This window comes from Bombina bombina, chromosome 2 (assembly GCF_027579735.1).
Source record: "Bombina bombina isolate aBomBom1 chromosome 2, aBomBom1.pri, whole genome shotgun sequence".
Classification (NCBI taxonomy): domain Eukaryota; kingdom Metazoa; phylum Chordata; class Amphibia; order Anura; family Bombinatoridae; genus Bombina; species Bombina bombina.
The window spans coordinates 1,142,609,000-1,142,635,713 of NC_069500.1; the positions used below are offsets into that span (position 1 = coordinate 1,142,609,000).

Consider the following 26,714-nt stretch of genomic DNA (forward strand, 5'->3'; position numbering starts at 1 on the left):
TTTGTATTTATCATATGGATTTAAATGTGTAACATAGTTATTGACATAGAAAAAAACATTCACAAGATAACAAAACAAAAAAAATAAAAAAAATATTAAACAATATTCCTTTTAAGGGACATTAAACACTACTTGAGTTTTATGAACTTTCCTCTTATTATGGATGCCACCAATTTAGATTGTAGGTATCTGAAGGAAAGTTACTGCATGTGTGCAAACAAGTCAGCACTGGAATGCAGTGAAAGCTAGATTTCAACATTAAAGCACCCAGAGATCAAACCAAATGATAGATAGATGGATGGACAGGCAGGTAGAGATAAATAGACAGACAGAGATAGATGATAGATAGATAGATAGATGATATATAGATAGATAGATAGATAGATAGATAGATAGATAGATAGATAGATAGATAGATTAAAAAAATCAGTACAGGCAGTGTATGTTAAATACCTGGTAAGGGTCTATTAGGAGTGACAAATTCTGAAATCCAATATGACGTAGGAACCTGGCTATCCTTTTCTGATCTTCAGGAGAAAGCACCTTCTGGTAATTCTTGAGGGTGCATTGGATTTTTCTCATTAGTTCCACAACAATATTGAAGTCTCTGTTTCCTTTTTCTGTTAAAAAAAGTATATATATATATATATATATATATATATATATATATATATATATATATATATATATAAACAAAAGAGATCTGTGTAAGTGCTGAAATACCCAACAATAAAACAATATATCAATATTTTAATTTATATGCAATTAGAACAGATATAGATTTGTAGGAATGTCCAAACTGACTAAAGCTACTATAATCTAGAGAATAGACTGAACCTTTAAAGTCAATGGAATAAAGGAAGTCTATGAACGAAAGTTAGCATGTAAAGTGGAGTGTTTAGACAGCGCTTTCAAGTAAACAATGTTATGCCACAAGCCAGAGGAGTATAGGAAGCGGTTAGAAAACAAAAGGACAAAAAAACATCATAGTGTGGTTTGTTAACCACTTGTTCTATTAATGTGAGATTATTATTGCTCACCTGGTAGATCCTCATCAATATGAGGTATATAATATGCTCAGTTAGGTTAGGATAAATTATCCCCACAGTATTAGAGATGAAATACTTTGTTAAAGATTAATCACTTTGTTAGAGCTGAAATACTTAGAGATGGAAAACACTTTTAATCCTTATAATTCGGTTAGGAATCAAATCAGCTTATGCTCAATGAGAGGTAATAGTAAAAAACAATTTATTTAGTCAGTCCTTGACAAACAAGTAAAGTAAAAAAGTACATTAGTAAAGAAGCCAGGGAATTTCTTACTAACACTACGTGATGCACATGATTTCTTTGTATATCAATGATAAGGTTCTAGTTATAAGATAGAACATTTGAGGAACATTTGATTAAGACTGCAATAGATTATATTATGGATAATTCTGTCAACCCGGTGATATTGGATAAATGTATGATTTATCCTATTTGTTTAAATCAGAGATGTTTTGCTTTTTTTTTTCTCTCCTTTCTTCTCACTCTCTCTCTCCCCTATTCTCATCCTAGCTGTCCACCCTTCCGGCCAATATTTCTATAATAGGACAGAGAATGAGAAATGATGGGACACGTTAAAATTTTGTCCTGGAATGTCGGGGGAATAACTTCTCCAATTAAGCGTAAACAAATCATATCCCAATTAGGCAAGCATGCTCCCGACATTGTGTTTCTGCAAGAAACTCATTTAAAAGGCAAAGAGCTCCCAAAATTAAAATCACAGTGGGTAGGAGAAGTCATTGCCACTCCTTGTGTGAGACGTAAATGTGGGGTGGCCATCTTATTTCATAAGAACTTACGGCTAGATTTAGAGTTTTGTCGGTAACGAACCGCGTAGCTAACGCCGGCTTTTTTCTGGCCGCACCATAAAAATAACTCTGGTATTGAGAGTCCACGAAAAGGCTGCGTTAGGCTCCAAAAAAGGAGCGTAGAGCATTTTTAACGCAGCTTCAACTCTCGATACCAGAGTTGCTTACGCAAGCGGCCAGCCTCAAAAACGTGCTCATGCACGATTCCCCCATAGGAAACAATGGGGCTGTTTGAGCTGAAAAAAAACCTAACACCTGCAAAAAAGCCGCGTTCAGCTCCTAACGCAGCCCCATTGTTTGCTATGGGGAAACACTTCCTACGTCTGCACCTAACACCCTAACATGTACCCCGAGTCTAAACACCCCTACCCTTACACTTATTAACCCCTATTCTGCCGCCCCCGCTATCGCTGACCCCTGCATTTTATTATTAACCCCTAATCTGCCGCTCCGTAAACCGCCGCTACTTACATTATCCTTATGTACCCCTAATCTGCTGCCCCTAACACCGCCGACCCCTATATTATATTTATTAACCCCTAATCTGCTGCCCCCAACGTCGCCGCTACCTACCTACACTTATTAACCCCTAATCTGCCGACCGCATCTCACTGCTACTATAATAAAGTTATTAACCCCTAATCCGCATCACTAACCCTATAATAAATAGTATTAACCCCTAATCTGCCCTCCCTAACATCGCCGACACCTAACTTCAAACATTAACCCCTAATCTGCCGACCGGAGCTCACCGCTACTATAATAAATGTATTAACCCCTAAAGCTAAGTCTAACCCTAACACTAACACCCCCTTAACTTAAATATAATTTAAATCTAATGAAATAAATTAACTCTTATTAAATAACTTATTCCTATTTAAAGCTAAATACTTACCTGTAAAATAAATCCTAATATAGCTACAATATAAATTATAATTACATTGTAGCTATTTTAGGATTAATATTTATTTTACAGGCAACTTTGTAATTATTTTAACCAGGTACAATAGCTATTAAATAGTTAAGAACTATTTAATAGTTACCTAGTTAAAATAAATACAAAATTACCTCTAAAATAAATCCTAACCTAAGTTACAATTAAACCTAACACTACACTATCAATAAATTAATTAAATAAAATACCTACAATTACCTACAATTAAACCTAACACTACACTAGCAATACATTAATTAAATACAATATCTACAAATAACTAAAATGAAATAAACTAACTAAAGTACAAAAAATAAAAAAGAACTAAGTTACAAAAAATAAAAATATATTTACAAACATAAGAAAAATATTACAACAATTTTAAACTAATTACACCTACTCTAAGCCCCCTAATAAAATAACAAAGACCCCCAAAATAAAAAAATGCCCTACCCTATTCTAAATTAATAAAGTTAAAAGATCTTTTACCTTACCAGCCCTGAACAGGGCCCTTTGCGGGGTATGCCCCAAGAAGTTCATCTCTTTTGCCTGTAAAAAAAAAACATACAATACCCCCCCCCAACATTACAACCCACCACCCACATACCCCTAATCTAAACCAAACCCCCCTTAAATAAACCTAACACTAAGCCCCTGAAGATCTTCCTACCTTGTCTTCACCTCACCAGGTATCACCGATCTGTCCTGGCTCCAAAATCTTCATCCAACCCAAGCGGGGGCTGGCGATCCATCATCCGGTGGCTGAAGAGGTCCAGAAGAGGCTCCAAAGTCTTCATCCTATCCGGGAAGAAGAGGCAATCTGGACCGGCAACCATCTTGATCCAAGCGGCATCTTCTATCTTCATCCGATGAGGACCGGCTCCATCCTGAAGACCTCCAGCGCGGATCCGTCCTCTTCTTCCGACGACGAGCCGGTCATCATTGGATGAAGATAGAAGATGCCGCTTGGATCAAGATGGTTGCTGGTCCGGATGGCCTCTTCTTCCTGGATAGGATGAAGACTTTGGAGCCTCTTCTGGACCTCTTCAGCCACCGGATGATGGATCGCCAGCCCCCGCTTGGGTTGGATGAAGATTTTGGAGCCAGGACGGATCGGTGATACCTGGTGAGGTGAAGACAAGGTAGGAAGATCTTCAGGGGCTTAGTGTTAGGTTTATTTAAGGGGGGTTTGGGTTAGATTAGGGGTATGTGGGTGGTGGGTTGTAATGTTGGGGGGGGTATTGTATGTTTTTTTTTACAGGCAAAAGAGCTGAACTTCTTGGGGCATGCCCCGCAAAGGGCCCTGTTCAGGGCTGGTAAGGTAAAAGAGCTTTTAACTTTATTAATTTAGAATAGGGTAGGGCATTTTTTTATTTTGGGGGTCTTTGTTATTTTATTAGGGGGCTTAGAGTAGGTGTAATTAGTTTAAAATTGTTGTAATATTTTTCTTATGTTTGTAAATATTTTTTTATTTTTTGTAACTTAGTTCTTTTTTATTTTTTGTACTTTAGTTAGTTTATTTCATTTTAGTTATTTGTAGATATTGTATTTAATTAATGTATTGCTAGTGTAGTGTTAGGTTTAATTGTAGGTAATTGTAGGTATTTTATTTAATTAATTTATTGATAGTGTAGTGTTAGGTTTAATTGTAACTTAGGTTAGGATTTATTTTACAGGTAATTTTGTATTTATTTTAACTAGGTAACTATTTAATAGCTATTGTACCTGGTTAAAATAATTACAAAGTTGCCTGTAAAATAAATATTAATCCTAAAATAGCTACAATGTAATTATAATTTATATTGTAGCTATATTAGGATTTATTTTACAGGTAAGTATTTATCTTTAAATAGGAATAAGTTATTTAATAAGAGTTAATTTATTTAGTTAGATTTAAATTATATTTAAGTTAGGGGGGTGTTAGTGTTAGGGTTAGACTTAGCTTTAGGGGTTAATACATTTATTATAGTAGAGGTGAGCTCCGGTCGGCAGATTAGGGGTTAATAAGTGTAGGCAGGTGGAGGCGACGTTGAGGGGGGCAGATTAGGGGTTAATAAATATAATATAGGGGTCGGCGGTGTTAGGGGCAGCAGATTAGGGGTACATAGCTATAATGTAGGTGGCGGCGCTTTGCGGTCGGCAGATTAGGGGTTAATTATTGTAGGTAGCTGGCGGCGACGTTGTGGGGGGCAGATTAGGGGTTAATAAATATAATACAGGGGTCGGCGGTGTTAGGGGCAGCAGATTAGGGGTACATAGCTATAATGTAGGTGGCGGCGCTTTGCGGTCGGCAGATTAGGGGTTAATTATTGTAGGTAGCTGGTGGCGACGTTGTGGGGGGCAGATTAGGGGTTAATAAATATAATACAGGGGTCGGCGGTGTTAGGGGCAGCAGATTAGGGGTACATAAGTATAACGTAGGTGGCGGTCGGCAGATTAGGGGTTAAAAAAATTTAATCGAGTGGCGGCGATGTGGGGGGACCTCGGTTTAGGGGTACATAGGTAGTTTATGGGTGTTAGTGTACTTTAGAGTACAGTAGTTAAGAGCTTTATGAACCGGCATTAGCCCAAAAAGCTCTTAACTCCTAGTTTTTTTCTGCGGCTGGAGTTTTGTCTTTAGAGCTCTAACGCTCACTTCAGACACGACTCTAAATACCGGAGTTAGAAAGATCCCATTGAAAAGATAGGATACGTAATTTACGTAAGGGGATCTGCGGTATGGAAAAGTAGCGGCTGGAAAGTGAGCGTTAGACCCTATTTTGAGTGACTCCAAATACCGGCGGTAGCCTAAAACCAGCGTTAGGAGCCTCTAACGCTGGTTTTCACGGCTACCGCCAAACTCTAAATCTAGGCCTTAGACTATCAAGTTATTAAAACTGAATGCGATCATAATAGTAGGTTTATTATAATTCATATTTTTATTGAAGGTTCTGAATATATTCTATGTAATGTTTACGGCCCAAACCATTTCTCACTTGAATTCTGGGATATAATTAAAAGGAAACTATACTCACATTGCAGGTTTAGATTAATATTGGGAGGAGATTTTAACATGACTCTTTATTCCAGAATTGACAGAATGTTTTGTAAAAAGGGGCAGGATAACAAAGAAGCTAAATATTTTAAAAAAAATTTGTTCATCGCTTAAACTTAATGATATTTGGAGGGTCAAATTTCCTGACGCATCTGTTTTTTCCTGCAAATCTAAATCACACCGTACTTTTTCCAGAATTGATTATATTTTAGTCTCCGAACAACTTTAATTATTAGAATCTATTCCTAAGATTAATGACATCGTAATTTCAGACCATGCGATAATTTAGTTAACTCTACTCCCAATACACAAAGCAAATAATCAAAACATAACCTTTACTTTTCCCCGTTTTTTAATGAATAATAGTAAATTTTAGTTTTTAATTATTTTTGAGAACTATAGTCTAAACAAGATATAGATGTTAATAATAAGGATCTTTTTTGGGCCAAGATACTACTTCCGCATATCCCTGTCTCAGAATTAGAAAATCTTAATGCCCCAATTTCAAAGGAAGAGGTTGTACTGACAATCAAGAATGCTAAATTAAATAAGGCAGCAGGCCCTGATTCGCTCCCGATGGAACTGTATAAAATTCTGACGATATTAGTAGTTTTCTTGTGGTACTTTTCAATAAATATTACCTAACCTCTTCACCTATTTCTTGTTATTTCTCAGCTGCGAATATTTCTTTAATTCCGAACAAAGGAAAAAACAGTGAACAACTAGCATCCTATAGACCAATATACGTTCTAAATGTGGATTACAAAATACTCCTTTCTATTATTGCTGATAGACTTAAATGTTATCTTCATAAAATAATCCATTCTGACCAAACAGGTTTCATGTATGGCAGAAATGTAACTTCCAATCTTAGAAGAGTGGAAATCCTATTAGATTATGTATGGAATCAAAATAAGTCAACAAATAATAATAAAGTGATATCAGGTAAGGATCTAGCTATCCGCAGACACTGAAAAGGCATTTGATTCTATCTCTTGGGATCATTTGTTACATTCTCTAAGTCAATTTGGCTTTAAAGGTAATTTTTTGGATTTTATCTCTAAAATGTATAAGTTGCCCTATTCATCACTTCTCGTTAACGGAAATCTCTCATCTAAAGATTTTTTAGGGCGAGGTACTAGGCAAGGCTATCCATTGCCACCCCTGCTATTTAATATTTCAATAGAACCATTAGCTGTCTGGTTACGTCAGGAATTGGAGGGAATAAGAGTTGGTTCAGCTGTCTTTAAAAGTTCACTTTATGCTGATGACCTTCTTATTTTCTTAGAAGACTCTAAGAGTCTCTCTCTCGGGCTATAAGATTAATGTCACAAAAAAAAGTGAATTAATGTGGATCCGGAAACTTAGAGATAGCCATCTAGATCACCCTTTTAAAAACACAGACTGCATTAAATATTTGGGTATCACTCTTCATAAAAATCCTAGGATGTGGTACAAATTAAACTATCCACAAGTATTTCAAAAAGCAATTCTCGATCTTATAAACTGGGCAGCTTTTCACTCTGTCTTTCGGCTCGAGTATATTTAGTTAAAATTTTATTTTTCCATGGATACTTTATATACTTCATAATCTATCTCTTTTTATCTCTAATCAAAAAATCCGGGAGTTTTATTCGGCCTGCTCACGTTTCTTTTGGAAGGGCCTTAGAGCACGTATTTCTATATCAAAACTCTGTAAAAAAAAAAAAAGCAAATGGGGGTCTTGCTCTTCCTGATATTAAACTCTATAATCTATCTACTTTAGCCAAGATAGATCTAGATTCAAACAAAATGTCTTCTGTTGAGATAGAGAATATTCTTATTTTTCCCTTTACTTTAAGAGCTATTATTCATTGCCCACTTAAAAACCTCCCGGTGAATGTATCCAACCTATTATCTTTCAAGAACATAGTTATCGCATTGCAAAAAATGTGCTCTATGTTAGACATAGATTTTCTGTTTTCAAGGGAATCTGGAATTTATTCCGGGAATCCATTGTGCTGTATTTGACGCTTGGGCCAGTAAAGGGTTTAAACGTATTCATCAAATAGTCTCTTCCTCTGGTCAAATAGACTCCTTTAATAATATAGTTAACTCTTAAGCTTTCCAGATCCAATCTATTCGCATGTTTTAAATTACGTCATTTTGTTAACTCTCAGAATTGGAACTTTGGTTCTTCTTGTCTATGGTCTGAAATGAATGAATGTATCAAGAAGTATGTAGTAGGCAAATTCTCAATTTCTCTTCTATATAATATAATAATATTAAATACAGTTTTTCTGCTCTAGAGAAATTAAGTATTTCAGGTAGTTGGAAAGAATCGCATACCAAACTACTCTTGTATCACTCCATTCAAACTCTCTAAATTTGCATTAAATACAGACCATTATTCTCCACAATTTCATCTGGAAAATGTTGACACTATGCATATGTTTTTCCCCTAAAATAAAGCAATTCTGGGATAAAGTCAATTACTGGTATAATAAGCTCTATCATGAGAAATTTAAAATTCAGGCCTATCATGTAATTTTTCATAAACATTTTAATATAGAAGCTATTGAACCAATTAATACTAGAAGACTGAACAGCATAATTATGGTGACCAGATTGTTAATTTTGAAAAATTGGAAAAATCTGCATTCGATTAATTTCTCATGTTTTCGTAATACACTCTTACAACAAGTAGCTTTTGAGGCATATAATATGGACCCACTCTCTAAAGATAGGGCCCAAGACTTTCTTAAAAATTGGAGCCCTATAATTAAGCTATTCCCGCTAACAATACAGGCAGGATTTATATAGGGGGGAGACGGGGTAGGAGGGTGAGAACCTGCCTTTTTTTTTTTCCTTCTTGTTAGTATTTTGTTAGACTGTTATGTAAGATGAAATATAATAGCCAAAGCATTTTTAACTAATTTGTTATGACTGAGATTTAATTTATGGTTATAACATTTGGACCCATTTGGGATAAGGATCATTATAAAAAAAAAAAAAAGAGGGAAAAAAATATAACAAAATAATAAATGTCGATGTTCATACTAGGAAAAAAATGTAGTTCCTTATGTTAGACTATTTTTCCTTTACTGATGTATCATGCCAGAAGGTCAAATTTTTGTTGCAATTTTTTGTGTCTTCCCTTTAAGATTTTGCTTTTTCTTTTCTGTATAAAATGCTTCGGATTAACAACACAATAAATATTTTTTTTTTTAAAAAGTACGTTAGGAAATCCAATTGGATAGGATCATTAAAATGAAAAAAATGACCCAAGTTGATCCTTAAACGAATTCACACATTAAAAAGTGAACATAATAATCAGTTCAGCCTTCACAAAACACTCATAAATTAATATGGTGTGCAGATCGTAGTGAACACAACACTGGTTCTTAAAGTATACTATACAGATATGTATACTTATCCGTGCTTGCAGAATCCAGTGTGTCTAGTGGGTCTAATCTCTCACAGAGAAAGATTGCAGGTCATTCCAATGGAGGATGTAAAGTATACTATATATATATATATATATATATATATATACATATATATATATATATATATACAGTATACTGTATACAGTATATATATATATATATATTATATATAAGCCCCCCACTCAAATAACCCTAAACTGCTACATAGCCAACCGCAAAGTACCCACTGCACTATTAACCCCTAAAACCGCCACATAGCCTAGTACAAAGTACCCACTATACAATTAAACCCTAAACCATTACACCCCCAACCAAAACACCCCTATAAACTATTAACCCCTAAATCACCTCATCCCCTTTTGCAAAATACCTAACCTTACCTGAAAATTAAAAAAGCCCTAACATTAAATGAAGGGGAAAAAAGCTATGGATTTTTTATTTTGGGCTTTTTTTAATTGGGGCTTTAGTTTTAAAATAGGCATAACTGTTTTGTTTTTTTTTGTAATATTTTTCTGTAATGGTAGTTTTTTTTTTCTGTACTTTTTTTTTAGGTTAGATTAGTTTTTTTTCCTGTAACTTAGGGGTTATTAGGTTAGGGGGGTTAACTGGTTTAGATGTTAGTGGGCATTTTGAAATAGGGATTGTGGTGGTTTAATAGTTAATAGAGTAGCAGGGACTTTGCGATGGGGGTGTGTGGCGGTTTAGGGTTGAAAAGTCTAGAGTGGTAGTTTGCAATGTGGGGGTGTTGCTGTTTAGGGGTTAATAGAGTAGTTTAGTACAACTGTTTCCTCCGGCCAAACTCTTTATGTGACTTGAAAGTTTGAGCGTTCAATCTATTGCATTTACTTTCAACTTGTAATACGAGAGACATTGCCGATCGATGCTGCCCATAAAAAATATAGGGAGCATAAATTACTGTGGGCAAGATTACAAGTTGCGCTATATGGGTTTTCCGTGTGCGATATGGTCTTTTCGCAATCAATTGTGCAGGTATTACAAGTCTTGAGAAATCATGATTGCACGAATGCGGAATCGCCTTTTACGCATCAATCGTTTCCATGCTCAAAGAGCTGTAGTTAACAGTTTTCCACAACAAAAAAGTTTCATAGAACACTTCAAAAATACATTAGAAACTACAGTTACACTCATATTAATACTGTCTAATAAAAAATGTATTAAAAAAAATATTGTACACAAAAGTTATAAGGACTAAAAGATATCTCAGGTGTTACAAAAAAAAGCTGACGCAGGAATTTTACATTGACATACATACACATACATAGAGAAACATGGATTTATATGCAAATATATATATTTAACTATGGAGCTAACCACTTTAAGCCATCTAGTGGCCAAAATATACTATTGCAATCATCTGTTTATCATGGCATTTAACCAGCTTTTAAAATTATAGGCCATAACAAAATGCAATCCTATATATACAATCATAAATATTTTTTTTTTCATTAAAATATATACATGCAAAGTGAACTTCCATGGAGCAGCAAGGATCAGAACTTGTATAGCACACATTACAAAAAATAGAAACATCTATTTCCCTACTTAAACCTTTAGGGTGCAAACTTTCTAAGTGATAGATCCAGTATGCTTCTTTTTGCTTGAGGATTCTTTCTCTATCACCCCTGGCTTATACTATGGCCTGCTTTTAAGAAATCACTGGATACTGGTGCTTCAGAGTCTCCACATCTGATGTTTGAATTGTGTTGGTTAAGGCGTTCTCTTGCTTTTCTAGTGGACTCCACTATATAAATCAGATAACAGGGGCATTTAATAAGGTACACAATGTGAGTAGTCTCACATGTATAATATCCCTTCATAGCAAATTTCTGACCTGGTCTACGATAAAAAAAATGATTCCCCTTTAATCATAGAGTGACAGTTGGAGCACCCCAGGCATAGATAAGAACCAAAAGACCTCTGGGTAATAAATCTCTGGCTTGAAATTTTATCTGAGCCAATATCACTTCTCACCAAATGGTCTATAAGGTTTCTTACCCTCCTAAAGGCAAAAATAGGTTCCTGTTGGAATCGCAAAATGTCTTGATTACAATCTTTCAATATAGCCCAATTTATTTTAATGATTTGGGAGATATCCTCACTATAGGCATTATATTGGGAGACAAATACTAGTTTCTGGTTGCCAATTGTTTTCTCTTGTATAGGACTATCTCTAGGGTTAACTTTTGTTATACTCTCAATTTCCTGATTAATAAGATGTTTGGGGTAACCTCTCTGTACAAATCTAGTTCCGATTTCATTCATCCTAATAGGTACTTTATCAGTGTCACTAACTATTCTAGCAACCCTAAGTACTTGACTCCTACAAAGAGATTTTTTAATCTTAATTAAAGCCCCCCAAAATAATAAAACCCCTAGCCTACACTTAACTGCCAATAGCCCTTAAAAGGGCCTTTTGTGGGGCATTGCCCCAAAGAAATCAGCTCTTTTACCTGTAAAATAAAAATACAAACAACCCCCCAACAGTAAAACCCACCACCCACACAACCAACCCCCCCCAAAAAAAAACCTACCTAAAAAACCTAAGCTCCCCGTTGCCCTGAAAAGGGCATTTGGATGGGCATTGCCCTTAAAAGGGCATTTAGCTCTTTTACGGTGCCCAAATTCCCTAATCTAAAAATAAACCCTTAAAAAAACCTAACACTAACCCCAGAAGATTCACTTACAGTTTTTGAAGACCGGACTTCCATCCTCATCTAGCCAGGAGAAGTCTTCATCAAAGCGGCAAGAAGTCCTCAAGCGAAGCCGGGAAAAGTCCTCATCCAAGCGACAATAAGTCGTCCTCCAGGCGGGCAGAAGTCTTCATCCAGACAGCATCTTCTATCTTCATCAGCCAATAGGATTGAGCTTGCATTCTATTGGCTGTTCCAATCAGCCAATAGAATGCAAGCTCAATCCTATTGGCTGATTGGATCAGCCAATAGGATTGAAGCTCAATGCTATTGGCTGATTGCATCAGCCAATAGGAATTTTTCACCTTTAATTCTGATTGGCTGATAGAATTCTATCAGGCAATCGGAATTCAAGGGACGCCATCTTGGATGACGTCCCTTAAAGGAACCTTCATTCTTGAAGAGCCATCGACAGAAGAGGATTCTCCATGCCGGATGTCTTGAAGATGGAGCCGCTCCGCGTCGGAAGGATGAAGATAGAAGATGCCGTCTGGATGAATACTTCTGCCCGCCCCGAGGACGACTTCTTGCCGCTTGGATGAAGACTTCTCCCGGCTTTGTTGAGGACTTCTTGCCACTTGGATGAAGACTTCTCCCGGCTTCGTTGAGGATGGATGTCCGGTCTTCAAAAACTATAAGTGGATCTTCGTGGGTTAGTGTTAGGTTTTTTTAAGGGTTTATTGGGTGGGTTTTATTTTTAGATTAGGGGTTTGGGCAAGGAAAAAGAGCTAAATGCCCTTTTAAGGGCAATGACCATCCAAATGCCCTTTTTTTCAGGGCAATGGGGAGCATAGGTTTATTTAGATAGGGTTTTATTTGGGGGGGTTGTGTGGGTGGTGGGTTTTACTGTTGGGGGGGGGGTTGTTTGTATTTTTTTTACAGGTAAAAGAGCTGATTTCTTTGGGGCAATGCCCCGCAGAAGGCCCTTTTAAGGGCTATTGGCAGTTTAGTTTAGGCTTTTTTTTTATTTTGGGGGGGCTTTTTTATTTTGATAGGGCTATTAGATTAGGTGTAATTAGTTTAAATATTTGATCATTTCTTTTTTATTTTGTGTTATTTAGTGTTTATTTATTTTTTTATTTAGTTAACTGTATTTAATAAATGTAATTTATTTAATTTTAGTGTAAGGTTAGGTTTTAGTGTAACTCAGGTTAGGTTTTAGAGACGTTTAGTTTGTAGTTAGAGAGAGCATTAAAGTCGTCCACTATTTGCAAGAGTCTGGGGAGAGTAAGAGTGAGGTCAGAAGAGAAAAGGGTGATATCATCAGCGAACAGAGCAATTTTATGCCTGGTGCCACAAAGGGTAATACCACCCATGCCGGGGTCAGCTCTAATCTGCTCAGCCAAAGGCGCAATAGCTAGAGCAAAAAGCAGGGGCGATAAGGGGCAACCCTGTCTGGTGCCATTAGATATAGTGAAGGGGTATGTTTGGAAGCCGAGGCCCCTCACCGAGGCAGAAGGGGAAGAATATAGAGCCTTAATCGCCCCTATAATAGCAGTGGGGAATTGAAAGGTTTCTAGGACTTCCCATAAGAACTGCCATCTCACACGATCGAAGGCCTTTTCGGCGTCCAATGAGATAATCGCCAAAGGCTTATGAAGGCTGGAAGAGAGGCCTAGGATATTTAACAACCTCCTGGTGTTATCGGGTCCCTCTCTTTTCAAAAATACATTAGAAACTACAGTTACACTCATATTAATACTGTCTAATAAAAAATGTATTAAAAAAAATATTGTACACAAAAGTTATAAGGACTAAAAGATATCTCAGGTGTTACAAAAAAAAGCTGACGCAGGAATTTTACATTGACATACATACACATACATAGAGAAACATGGATTTATATGCAAATATATATATTTAACTATGGAGCTAACCACTTTAAGCCATCTAGTGGCCAAAATATACTATTGCAATCATCTGTTTATCATGGCATTTAACCAGCTTTTAAAATTATAGGCCATAACAAAATGCAATCCTATATATACAATCATAAATATTTTTTTTTCATTAAAATATATACATGCAAAGTGAACTTCCATGGAGCAGCAAGGATCAGAACTTGTATAGCACACATTACAAAAAATAGAAACATCTATTTCCCTACTTAAACCTTTAGGGTGCAAACTTTCTAAGTGATAGATCCAGTATGCTTCTTTTTGCTTGAGGATTCTTTCTCTATCACCCCTGGCTTATACTATGGCCTGCTTTTAAGAAATCACTGGATACTGGTGCTTCAGAGTCTCCACATCTGATATTTGAATTGTGTTGGTTAAGGCGTTCTCTTGCTTTTCTAGTGGACTCCACTATATAAATCAGATAACAGGGGCATTTAATAAGGTACACAATGTGAGTAGTCTCACATGTATAATATCCCTTCATAGCAAATTTCTGACCTGTTCTACGATAAAAAAAATGATTCCCCTTTAATCATAGAGTGACAGTTGGAGCACCCCAGGCATAGATAAGAACCAAAAGACCTCTGGGTAATAAATCTCTGGCTTGAAATTTTATCTGAGCCAATATCACTTCTCACCAAATGGTCTATAAGGTTTCTTACCCTCCTAAAGGCAAAAATAGGTTCCTGTTGGAATCGCAAAATGTCTTGATTACAATCTTTCAATATAGCCCAATTTATTTTAATGATTTGGGAGATATCCTCACTATAGGCATTATATTGGGAGACAAATACTAGTTTCTGGTTGCCAATTGTTTTCTCTTGTATAGGACTATCTCTAGGGTTAACTTTTGTTATACTCTCAATTTCCTGATTAATAAGATGTTTGGGGTAACCTCTCTGTACAAATCTAGTTCCGATTTCATTTATCCTAATAGGTACTTTATCAGTGTCACTAACTATTCTAGCAACCCTAAGTACTTGACTCCTACAGAGAGATTTTTTTTAATCTTAATTAAAGCCCCCCAAAATAATAAAACCCCTAGCCTACACTTAACTGCCAATAGCCCTTAAAAGGGCCTTTTGTGGGGCATTGCCCCAAAGAAATCAGCTCTTTTACCTGTAAAATAAAAATACAAACAACCCCCCAACAGTAAAACCCACCACCCACACAACCAACCCCCCCAAAAAAAAAACCTACCTAAAAAACCTAAGCTCCCCGTTGCCCTGAAAAGGGCATTTGGATGGGCATTGCCCTTAAAAGGGCATTTAGCTCTTTTACGGTGCCCAAATTCCCTAATCTAAAAATAAACCCTTAAAAAAACCTAACACTAACCCCAGAAGATTCACTTACAGTTTTTGAAGACCGGACTTCCATCCTCATCTAGCCAGGAGAAGTCTTCATCAAAGCGGCAAGAAGTCCTCAAGCGAAGCCGGGAGAAGTCCTCATCCAAGCGACAATAAGTCGTCCTCCAGGCGGGCAGAAGTCTTCATCCAGACGGCATCTTCTATCTTCATCAGCCAATAGGATTGAGCTTGCATTCTATTGGCTGTTCCAATCAGCAAATAGAATGCAAGCTCAATCCTATTGGCTGATTGGATCAGCCAATAGGATTGAAGCTCAATGCTATTGGCTGATTGCATCAGCCAATAGGAATTTTTCACCTTTAATTCTGATTGGCTGATAGAATTCTATCAGGCAATCGGAATTCAAGGGACGCCATCTTGGATGACGTCCCTTAAAGGAACCTTCATTCTTGAAGAGCCATCGACAGAAGAGGATTCTCCATGCCGGATGTCTTGAAGATGGAGCCGCTCCGCGTCGGAAGGATGAAGATAGAAGATGCCGTCTGGATGAATACTTCTGCCCGCCCCGAGGACGACTTCTTGCCGCTTGGATGAAGACTTCTCCCGGCTTTGTTGAGGACTTCTTGCCACTTGGATGAAGACTTCTCCCGGCTTCGTTGAGGATGGATGTCCGGTCTTCAAAAACTATAAGTGGATCTTCGTGGGTTAGTGTTAGGTTTTTTTAAGGGTTTATTGGGTGGGTTTTATTTTTAGATTAGGGGTTTGGGCAAGGAAAAAGAGCTAAATGCCCTTTTAAGGGCAATGACCATCCAAATGCCCTTTTTTTCAGGGCAATGGGGAGCATAGGTTTATTTAGATAGGGTTTTATTTGGGGGGGTTGTGTGGGTGGTGGGTTTTACTGTTGGGGGGGGGTTGTTTGTATTTTTTTTACAGGTAAAAGAGCTGATTTCTTTGGGGCAATGCCCCGCAGAAGGCCCTTTTAAGGGCTATTGGCAGTTTAGTTTAGGCTTTCTTTTTATTTTGGGGGGGCTTTTTTATTTTGATAGGGCTATTAGATTAGGTGTAATTAGTTTAAATATTTGATCATTTCTTTTTTATTTTGTGTTATTTAGTGTTTATTTATTTTTTTATTTAGTTAACTGTATTTAATAAATGTAATTTATTTAATTTTAGTGTAAGGTTAGGTTTTAGTGTAACTCAGGTTAGGTTTTAGAGACGTTTAGTTTGTAGTTATAGAGAGCATTAAAGTCGTCCACTATTTGCAAGAGTCTGGGGAGAGTAAGAGTGAGGTCAGAAGAGAAAAGGGTGATATCATCAGCGAACAGAGCAATTTTATGCCTGGTGCCACAAAGGGTAATACCACCCATGCCGGGGTCAGCTCTAATCTGCTCAGCCAAAGGCGCAATAGCTAGAGCAAAAAGCAGGGGCGATAAGGGGCAACCCTGTCTGGTGCCATTAGATATAGTGAAGGGGGATGTTTGGAAGCCGAGGCCCCTCACGAGGCAGAAGGGGAAGAATATAGAGCCTTAATCGCCCCTATAATAGCAGTGGGGAATTGAAAGGTTTCTAGGGCTTCCCATAAGAACTGCCATCTCACACGATTGAAGGCCTTTTCGGCGTCCAATGAGATAATCGCCAAAGGCTTATGAAGGCTGGAAGAGAGGCCTAGGATATTTAACAACCTCCTGGTGTTATCGGGTCCCTCTCTTTTCAAAAATACATTAGAAACTACAGTTACACTCATATTAATACTGTCTAATAAAAAATGTATTAAAAAAAATATTGTACACAAAAGTTATAAGGATTAAAAGATATCTCAGGTGTTACAAAAAAAAGCTGACGCAGGAATTTTACATTGACATACATACACATACATAGAGAAACATGGATTTATATGCAAATATATATATTTAACTATGGAGCTAACCACTTTAAGCCATCTAGTGGCCAAAATATACTATTGCAATCATCTGTTTATCATGGCATTTAACCAGCTTTTAAAATTATAGGCCATAACAAAATGCAATCCTATATATACAATCATAAATATTTTTTTTTCATTAAAATATATACATGCAAAGTGAACTTCCATGGAGCAGCAAGGATCAGAACTTGTATAGCACACATTACAAAAAATAGAAACATCTATTTCCCTACTTAAACCTTTAGGGTGCAAACTTTCTAAGTGATAGATCCAGTATGCTTCTTTTTGCTTGAGGATTCTTTCTCTATCACCCCTGGCTTATACTATGGCCTGCTTTTAAGAAATCACTGGATACTGGTGCTTCAGAGTCTCCACATCTGATGTTTGAATTGTGTTGGTTAAGGCGTTCTCTTGCTTTTCTAGTGGACTCCACTATATAAATCAGATAACAGGGGCATTTAATAAGGTACACAATGTGAGTAGTCTCACATGTATAATATCCCTTCATAGCAAATTTCTGACCTGTTCTACGATAAAAAAAAATGATTCCCCTTTAATCATAGAGTGACAGTTGGAGCACCCCAGGCATAGATAAGAACCAAAAGACCTCTGGGTAATAAATCTCTGGCTTGAAATTTTATCTGAGCCAATATCACTTCTCACCAAATGGTCTATAAGGTTTCTTACCCTCCTAAAGGCAAAAATAGGTTCCTGTTGGAATCGCAAAATGTCTTGATTACAATCTTTCAATATAGCCCAATTTATTTTAATGATTTGGGAGATATCCTCACTATAGGCATTATATTGGGAGACAAATACTAGTTTCTGGTTGCCAATTGTTTTCTCTTGTATAGGACTATCTCTAGGGTTAACTTTTGTTATACTCTCAATTTCCTGATTAATAAGATGTTTGGGGTAACCTCTCTGTACAAATCTAGTTCCGATTTCATTCATCCTAATAGGTACTTTATCAGTGTCACTAACTATTCTAGCAACCCTAAGTACTTGACTCCTACAGAGAGATTTTTTTTAATCTTAATTAAAGCCCCCCAAAATAATAAAACCCCTAGCCTACACTTAACTGCCAATAGCCCTTAAAAGGGCCTTTTGTGGGGCATTGCCCCAAAGAAATCAGCTCTTTTACCTGTAAAATAAAAATACAAACAACCCACCAACAGTAAAACCCACCACCCACACAACCAACCCCCCCCCAAAAAAAACCTACCTAAAAAACCTAAGCTCCCCGTTGCCCTGAAAAGGGCATTTGGATGGGCATTGCCCTTAAAAGGGCATTTAGCTCTTTTACGGTGCCCAAATTCCCTAATCTAAAAATAAACCCTTAAAAAAACCTAACACTAACCCCAGAAGATTCACTTACAGTTTTTGAAGACCGGACTTCCATCCTCATCTAGCCAGGAGAAGTCTTCATCAAAGCGGCAAGAAGTCCTCAAGCGAAGCCGGGAGAAGTCCTCATCCAAGCGACAATAAGTCGTCCTCCAGGCGGGCAGAAGTCTTCATCCAGACAGCATCTTCTATCTTCATCAGCCAATAGGATTGAGCTTGCATTCTATTGGCTGTTCCAATCAGCCAATAGAATGCAAGCTCAATCCTATTGGCTGATTGGATCAGCCAATAGGATTGAAGCTCAATACTATTGGCTGATTGCATCAGCCAATAGGAATTTTTCACCTTTAATTCTGATTGGCTGATAGAATTCTATCAGGCAATCGGAATTCAAGGGACGCCATCTTGGATGACGTCCCTTAAAGGAACCTTCATTCTTGAAGAGCCATCGACAGAAGAGGATTCTCCACGCCGGATGTCTTGAAGATGGAGCCGCTCTGCGTCGGAAGGATGAAGATAGAAGATGCCGTCTGGATGAATACTTCTGCCCGCCCCGAGGACGACTTCTTGCCGCTTGGATGAAGACTTCTCCCGGCTTTGTTGAGGACTTCTTGCCACTTGGATGAAGACTTCTCCCGGCTTCGTTGAGGATGGATGTCCGGTCTTCAAAAACTATAAGTGGATCTTCGTGGGTTAGTGTTAGGTTTTTTTAAGGGTTTATTGGGTGGGTTTTATTTTTAGATTAGGGGTTTGGGCAAGGAAAAAGAGCTAAATGCCCTTTTAAGGGCAATGACCATCCAAATGCCCTTTTTTCAGGGCAATGGGGAGCATAGGTTTATTTAGATAGGGTTTTATTTGGGGGGGTTGTGTGGGTGGTGGGTTTTACTGTTGGGGGGGGGGTTGTTTGTATTTTTTTTACAGGTAAAAGAGCTGATTTCTTTGGGGCAATGCCCCGCAGAAGGCCCTTTTAAGGGCTATTGGCAGTTTAGTTTAGGCTTTTTTTTTATTTTGGGGGGGCTTTTTTATTTTGATAGGGCTATTAGATTAGGTGTAATTAGTTTAAATATTTGATCATTTCTTTTTTATTTTGTGTTATTTAGTGTTTATTTTTTTTTTTATTTAGTTAACTGTATTTAATAAATGTAATTTATTTAATTTTAGTGTAAGGTTAGGTTTTAGTGTAACTCAGGTTAGGTTTTATTTTACAGGTAACTTTGTATTTATTTTAACTAGGTAGTTAGTAAATAGTTAATAACTATTTACTAACTTGTCTACCTAGTTAAAATAAATACAAATTTAGCTGTGAAATAAAAATAAAACCTAAGCTAGACACAATGTAACTATTAGTTATATTGTAGCTACCTTAGGGTTTATTTTACAGGTAAGTATTTAGTTTTAAATAGGAATTATTTAGGTATTAATTGTAATTTTTATTTAGATTTATTTTAATTATGTTAAAGTTAGTTGGTGTTAGGGTTAGACTTAGGGTTAGGTTTAGGGGTTAATAACTTTAGTATAGTGGCAGCGATTTTAGGGGCAGCAGATTAGGGGTTTATAACAGTAATGTAGGTTGTGGCGATGTTAGGGACCGCAGATTAGGGGTTAATAATATTTAATTAATGTTTGCGATGCAGGAGTATGGTGGTTTAGGGGTTAATATGTTTATTACAGTGGCGGCGATGTCGGGAGTGGCAGATTAGGGGTTAATAATTTTATTTTAGTGTTTTGGATGCGGGAGGGCCTCAGTTTAGGGGTTAATAGGTAGTTTATGGGTGTTAGTGTACTTTTTAGCACTTTAGTTATGAGTTTTATGTTACAGCTTTGTAGCGTAAAACCCATAACTACTGACTTTCAGTTTACGGTATGGATCTTGACGGTATTGGCTGTACCGCTCACTTTTTGGCCGGAAAGGCAAACTCGTAATACCGGCGCTGTGGAAGTCCCATTGAAAAAGGACTTGTTTTTTTTTTTTTTTTTCTTTTCAAAAAAGCTTTATTGAAGTTACATTGAATTACATACAAGTAAAATAACACCCAGGGGGGCCAATCTGCCCCCGTTACATCATAAACATATAGGAGATTGAAGGTAATAGATAGTTACAGTTTAAGGTATCCATAGACTAGGGCTAAACATAAGCCATATGGAAAATGTAGAACCCAATAACTATTAGTGGCGGAACTCAGGGAACTCAAGAGACTGTTAGAAAAGTCTGAAAAGGGGTATAGAGGGAAGGGAGGGGGGAGGGTTGCTGAATGGGAGGGGAGGGGATGCTAAAGGACAACCATGGCCTGGGAGTACTGAGTCTAGTACGTGACAGTCAATCTCAGGTGACCAGTTAACTTCAAGACAGCACATTAGGTTTCCAGTTTGTGTCGTATGTTCCTTTCCAGTCAGCCCAAGTCAGTTCAAATAGGTCAGAGTTACCCAATTTGTAGAAGATGTCTTTCTCCATAGTATACAGTAAAGATAAGCCATATAGGAGCAAACCCTAGACCAACTCGGCGGGGATTCCTTCTTCCAATCACAAGCTATTAAATGTTATATGGACATAAAAAGGTATATACTAATGTATGCATGATGTTTAGGGAGGGTGTGTACCCCTATATATAGGAGGGCGACTGAAGGTGAACTACCCAGCGATATGCCCAGCCTGGGGAGAACCCGGAAGCACCTATGCCAAAGAGGGCGGAGTTTAGGGCACTCCCACCAGATGTGAAGGGAGTCACCTCTTTGTCCGCATCCTCTCCAACACTGGGGAGACGAGCTAGGAAATATTCTAGCCAGTCTGGTGGGGATGTAATACCAATGGGCCAACAACTTAAAGTAGGTCTCAAAAAGGGTTGTGCAATGTATAGCTTTTTGGGTGCATTCCAAAGTGTGCCCCCACATATCCAAGGTGACTGACCTCCCAAGCAGGGATTCCCACCTCAGGAGGTGAGCCGCTGTCTCTGATTGCAGGTTAAAGCCTAGAAGGGTATAATGGTGGGAGAGGGGTCTACTAAGTCTATTGCCCTGATTCCATGTGGCCTCCCAAGGAGTTAGGGGATGGACCAATGTGGGCCTGAAGCCCCAACTGGCCAGGAAACTTTTGATTCTATGAAATTCAAACGTCATATACTGTGGTAGAGTTTGTTCAGGATCAATCTGAGAAATGGGCCTAAATCCGGTCCTCGGTGAGGAGAGCCAGAGGTCCGAGACCACCCTAACACCCAGCTGAGCCCATTTCAGTGGGTGGGTGTCTTGCAATCCCGCCAGTAAACCAGTGAGAGAGGTGATAGGGGAGGGGTGCGGGGCAATATGACCAGAATGGCGTATTTTGTCCCAGAGGTACAGGCATTCTTGAATAACAGGGTTCAACAAAGTCAGTGGCCTGCGACAATGCGGAGGTGTCCAGATTAAGTCACGCAGGACAAGGTTGCAAGGCAAAGAAGCCTGTTCAATGGAGCGCCATTTGCAGAGAGATTGTTTAACTCCCCACTGTGAGACGTGTGTGAGCATTGCCCCCTCATAGTATCTGACTATCGAGGGAGAACCCAAACCATCACAAACCCGCGGAAACTGTAAAACTCTCTGCGCAACTCTTGGTGGTTTACCCCGCCAACTATGCTTGGTAAATTTGCTCTGGAATTGCAGGAGAATTTGTCTGGGTACTCTAATCGGAAGGCATCTGAATAGATATGTGAGTCGAGGCAGGAAAGACATTTTCAGGGCCGCAATCCGTCCCATCCACAAAACATGAGACAGGTTCCAACTTTTATTTAGGGAGCGAAGGTCCGTCAATAATCGGAGATAGTTGTCCCTGACGACTCGGGGCAGATCACTAGAGAGCTTGACTCCTAGATGTAATACCGAAGTTTCTGTCCAGCGGAATGAGTATTTGGATTTTAGAGGAGCGAGAGACGAGCTCTCAAAACCCTAGGTATATATCTCGGTTTTAGAGACGTTTAGTTTGTAGTTAGAGAGAGCATTAAAGTCGTCCACTATTTGCAAGAGTCTCGGGAGAGTAAGAGTGAGGTCAGAAGAGAAAAGGGTGATATCATCAGCGAACAGAGCAATTTTATGCCTGGTGCCACAAAGGGTAATACCACCCATGCCGGGGTCAGCTCTAATCTGCTCAGCCAAAGGCGCAATAGCTAGAGCAAAAAGCAGGGGCGATAAGGGGCAACCCTGTCTGGTGCCATTAGATATAGTGAAGGGGGATGTTTGGAAGCCGAGGCCCCTCACCGAGGCAGAAGGGGAAGAATATAGAGCCTTAATCGCCCCTATAATAGCAGTGGGGAATTGAAAGGTTTCTAGGACTTCCCATAAGAACTGCCATCTCACACGATCGAAGGCCTTTTCGGCGTCCAATGAGATAATCGCCAAAGGCTTATGAAGGCTGGAAGAGAGGCCTAGGATATTTAACAACCTCCTGGTGTTATCGGGTCCCTCTCTTTTCGGGATGAACCCCACTTGATCTGGGTTGACCAAGTGTGGAAGTAGGTTAGCGATGCGATTGGCTAGGAGTTTAGAGTAAAATTTTATGTCAGTGTTGATTAATGAGATTGGCCGGGCAGCTGGCGCAGAGGGATCCAGGTTTGAGGATTGTTATGATGGTGGCTTCTAGAAATTCTTTCTTAAACGCACCTTCTTTCCAAGCTAGGTTATAAAGTCTGAGGAGTAATGGGGCAAGTTCTTGGGTGTAGATTTTGTAGAAGTGCACGGGGAAACTATCAGGGCCTGGAGATTTGAAGGGCTGTGAGTTCTTTATTACTTGTTGCACTTCTCTAATGGAGAACGGGGAAATCAGGGAGTCTCTTTGGTTGGACGGGAGGTTCAGGGACTTCAAGTATCCGCGCACTTTATCGAGAGGGGCCGAATGGGGAATTTCAGAATTATCTATATTATAAAGGTTGGAATAGTATTCGGCGAACGCCTCCCCAATCTGCGATGGGATTTTGAGAAGGGATCCTGCAGTAGAAATGCTATGTATTCAGGAGGCGCAGGTTCTGTTTCTGAGCTTATTTGCCAGAAGGGTGTCTGCCTTGTTACTCTTATAATAAAACAATTGTTTTAGTTTGGTTAGATTGTCTTGGGATCTCCTAAGTTCAATTTGTGAGATGTGATTCTTAATGTCAGATATGTGTTGCTAGGGAGGGTAGGGGTTTAACTCTGTTTTGGGACTCTAGAGTCCTCAGCTTAATGTAAGCTTGTGATAATGTTAGTCCCGCTTGCCGTCTGAGGATAGCCTGCCTAGATATCATGACCCCTCTAATAGTCGCTTTTGCAGCACCCCAAAGGGTATCATCCCCAACCTGGGCATTATCATTAGTGTGAATGAAATGCTTAATTTCAGTGCGCAAACTTTCCCTGAAAGGGATGTCGTGTAAGAGGCTATGGGGCATACGCCAAGAGGCTCTTATACGTGTGGAGTTAGTAGAAATAAGATCAGTAGTGACACAGTCATGGTCAGACCAGGGGCAAAGAGATATAGAAGCATTGGTAATGAGGTCAAGTGAGTCTGCTGTGGAAAAAATATAATCCAGTCTAGAGTATTGTCGAGGTGGCTGTGAGAAGTGAGTGTAGTCCCGATCTCTAGAATGTGTAGCCCTCCAAATGTCGTAGTAACCCGACCTGGACTTAAGATTACGAAATTTGGTGGCTAGTCGCTCCGCCGCTAAGTGCGTCTTGTGTAGGCCTGAGGTTTTTTTTGTCCACATTCGGGTCCCAGACCATGTTAAAGTCACCTGAGATGATAACTCTACCTTGTCTAACCTGGTCTATCATATGGAAAATATGCCTCAAATACTTAGGTTGGTTCGTGTTGGGCAGGTAGATGGAGACTAGGGTGTAGAGAACATGGTTAAGCTTACAGATAAGAATGACATATCTGGCTTGTGGGTCCTTGATGGTCAGGACGGGCTCAAATGCAAGCCGCCTGTGCAGAAGAATAGCAGTACCTCTGGCCTTTTTAGTAAAGGGGGCATATTCGATGTGTGTGTATGTCCTGGAGAAGAGCCTGAGTGGCTCGTGCTGCAGCCAGTGCGTCTCCTGGAGGAACGCAATGTCTGGGTTATGGTGATGCAAGGAGCATAGTAAGAGGCTTTGTTTGAAGGGAGAATTCTGACCTCTGACATTGTGCGTGAGAAATCTTAAAGAGGAGCTGGCCATAAGTTGGGTTGTCTAGAAGTCGAATGTACAATGTCAAAGTATCTCAGTCAGGGATACTCAAAGGGAGTAAGATGGGATTAGGGGAAGGGCAGAAAGAAAGAACGAGAAAAAAAAAAAAGAAAATGATAAGAGGCACTAAAAATTGTCTCTAGTGTGGTGGAAATAGTCCACCTCAAAAGGGCCCTAACGCGGACCTCAATGTAGGGGGGAGCCTAAGGCTCAGGAGCTAGCGTGAGAGGATTACAACGCCAGCCCCGCTCTAGAACCAATAACAACTTAACATTAGGTGCAACAACTAATTAACATAACAAGAAAATACAACATGTAGCTTATGGAACTTATATTCAGAGCCACTAAGTCCCTGATAGAACTTAAGAGGTGGTCACAGAATGTTCGTGGGCCTCCTGTGATTGTTGCATCTTGGATCGCTTTGCTCTCTGGTCCTTGGTAGACCATTCAGGTGCTGATACTCTCAAGCCAGATTGGGGTTGAGCCCGTGTATTCTGGGGATCCAACAGTAACCCCCAGGAGGTAAGAAGAGTCAGACCCTGGGAAGGTGTGGTAATCACCACAGTCTGGCTGTCCCTAGTCACGAGGAGTCTGGTGGGGAATCCCCATCGATACCTAATGCTGGCCTTGCGTAGAGCAGAGGTGACTGGCTGGAAATTGCATCGCTGTTGGAGAGTGTGGGCAGACAAATCAGGCAGAAGCTGGACTCCTTCAAATTTACCACTGAGATTTGGCTTCTTGTAAGCTGCTTGTAGCAGGCGGTCTTTATATATAAAGCTGTGAAAGCATACTATAATGTCTCTCGGCTTGTCCGAGCTCACCGTCCTAGGGCGCAGGGCTCTGTGAGCCCTCTCCATAGCGTTGGTTAATCCATCTGGGGTGCCGATCAGTTCCTGAAAGAGAGCCTGAAGGTAACCTTGTATATCTGCCGGAGATACAGACTCTGGGACACCTCGAAATCTTATATTGTTGCGCCTCGATCTGTCCTCCACATCAGCCAGTTTAGATTCCAACTGCGAAATCTGTTCTGCCAGGCTTTCAGCATAAGCCAGAATGTTAGATTGGGCCACAGCTTGATCATCTTGCTTACGCTCCAACGCATCAACTCTATCTCCAATTTCAGACATCTCCTTATTTAGCTCGGCAGAGCTGCGTTGGATCTCTTGGGTAATGGACCTTGTCTGGGTAGCTAGGAGTTTCTTGAGAGAGGATTCAGTAATAAAGTGCTGCGAGGCAGCTACAGATTGCAAGCTTGATTGCGACTCCTCATCCTGGGAATCAGGTTCACTCATTTCAACACTCGGGTGAGGTAGGTTCTCCTTGGTAGAGTGCGCAAAATGATCAAATACTGTTTTCTTAGGTTTAGAGTTCGACTTTGGGTGTTTCCTCACAGAGTGAGGTATTTTGTAATTTGGAAGTCAGATCGCAAGTAAACTGAGCAAAGGACCACTGTTGGCTCAAGGAATATGTACCGCTGAATGAGAGAAACCAGGGTTGTTAATAGCACATATGTATATATAATTACAGTTCAACCTAATACATGTCTAGAGCGGGGCTGAGCAGCGCTGAACAGAGAGAGCTACATTATGAAAACAGTATAAGTTTGTTACTGACGTGCTGGACACTAGAACTAGCCTCAAAGGTCCCTCTCAACTCAGGGGAAGGGGATACGACCCGAAGGAAGGGGAAAAGGGAAGTGGAAGTAACCAGCCTAGACTAGCTAGGCCGGAAAGGGAGAGTCTTGAGGGGATAGCACCTAAAAATAAACACTTATCTACTTTGCAATTATGAGCATTAGTGTAGGAAGAACCTGCAAATAGAAATGATTAGATAAGCAATAATACAACACTCCATCTTGGGCTGAAAGCCCAAAGACATGCAAGCTGATGCAGCAGCAATAAAATAAGGCAGTCTAGTGCATATAATCAGGTTATCTATATGGCAGAATTGTGATATATATATATATCAGATGCCGGGGGGGGGCAAAATTACTCTAGGGATACTGGGAGGTATCAGAAATATTGAGCAGAGATCCTTGCAGGAGAGATCTTTAAGGAAGCTTATATGAGTTAGCACTGCAGGGCAGCACAACTAGGGGATATAGGCCCTGCATCAATAC

The 26,714-nt window shown here is 39.2% G+C and overlaps 1 protein-coding gene across 1 annotated transcript in view; it reads right to left on the reverse strand.

Moving 5' to 3' along the window:
- The window catches only part of LOC128647449 (probable ATP-dependent RNA helicase DDX60), a 1,088,706-nt gene that overhangs the window by 677,577 nt on the left and 384,415 nt on the right, over positions 1 to 26,714 (reverse strand). The window contains exon 15 of the mRNA XM_053700235.1: positions 454 to 620. Coding sequence (XP_053556210.1) covers positions 454 to 620 — 167 coding nt within the window. The remainder of the gene's footprint in view (positions 1 to 453; positions 621 to 26,714) is intronic.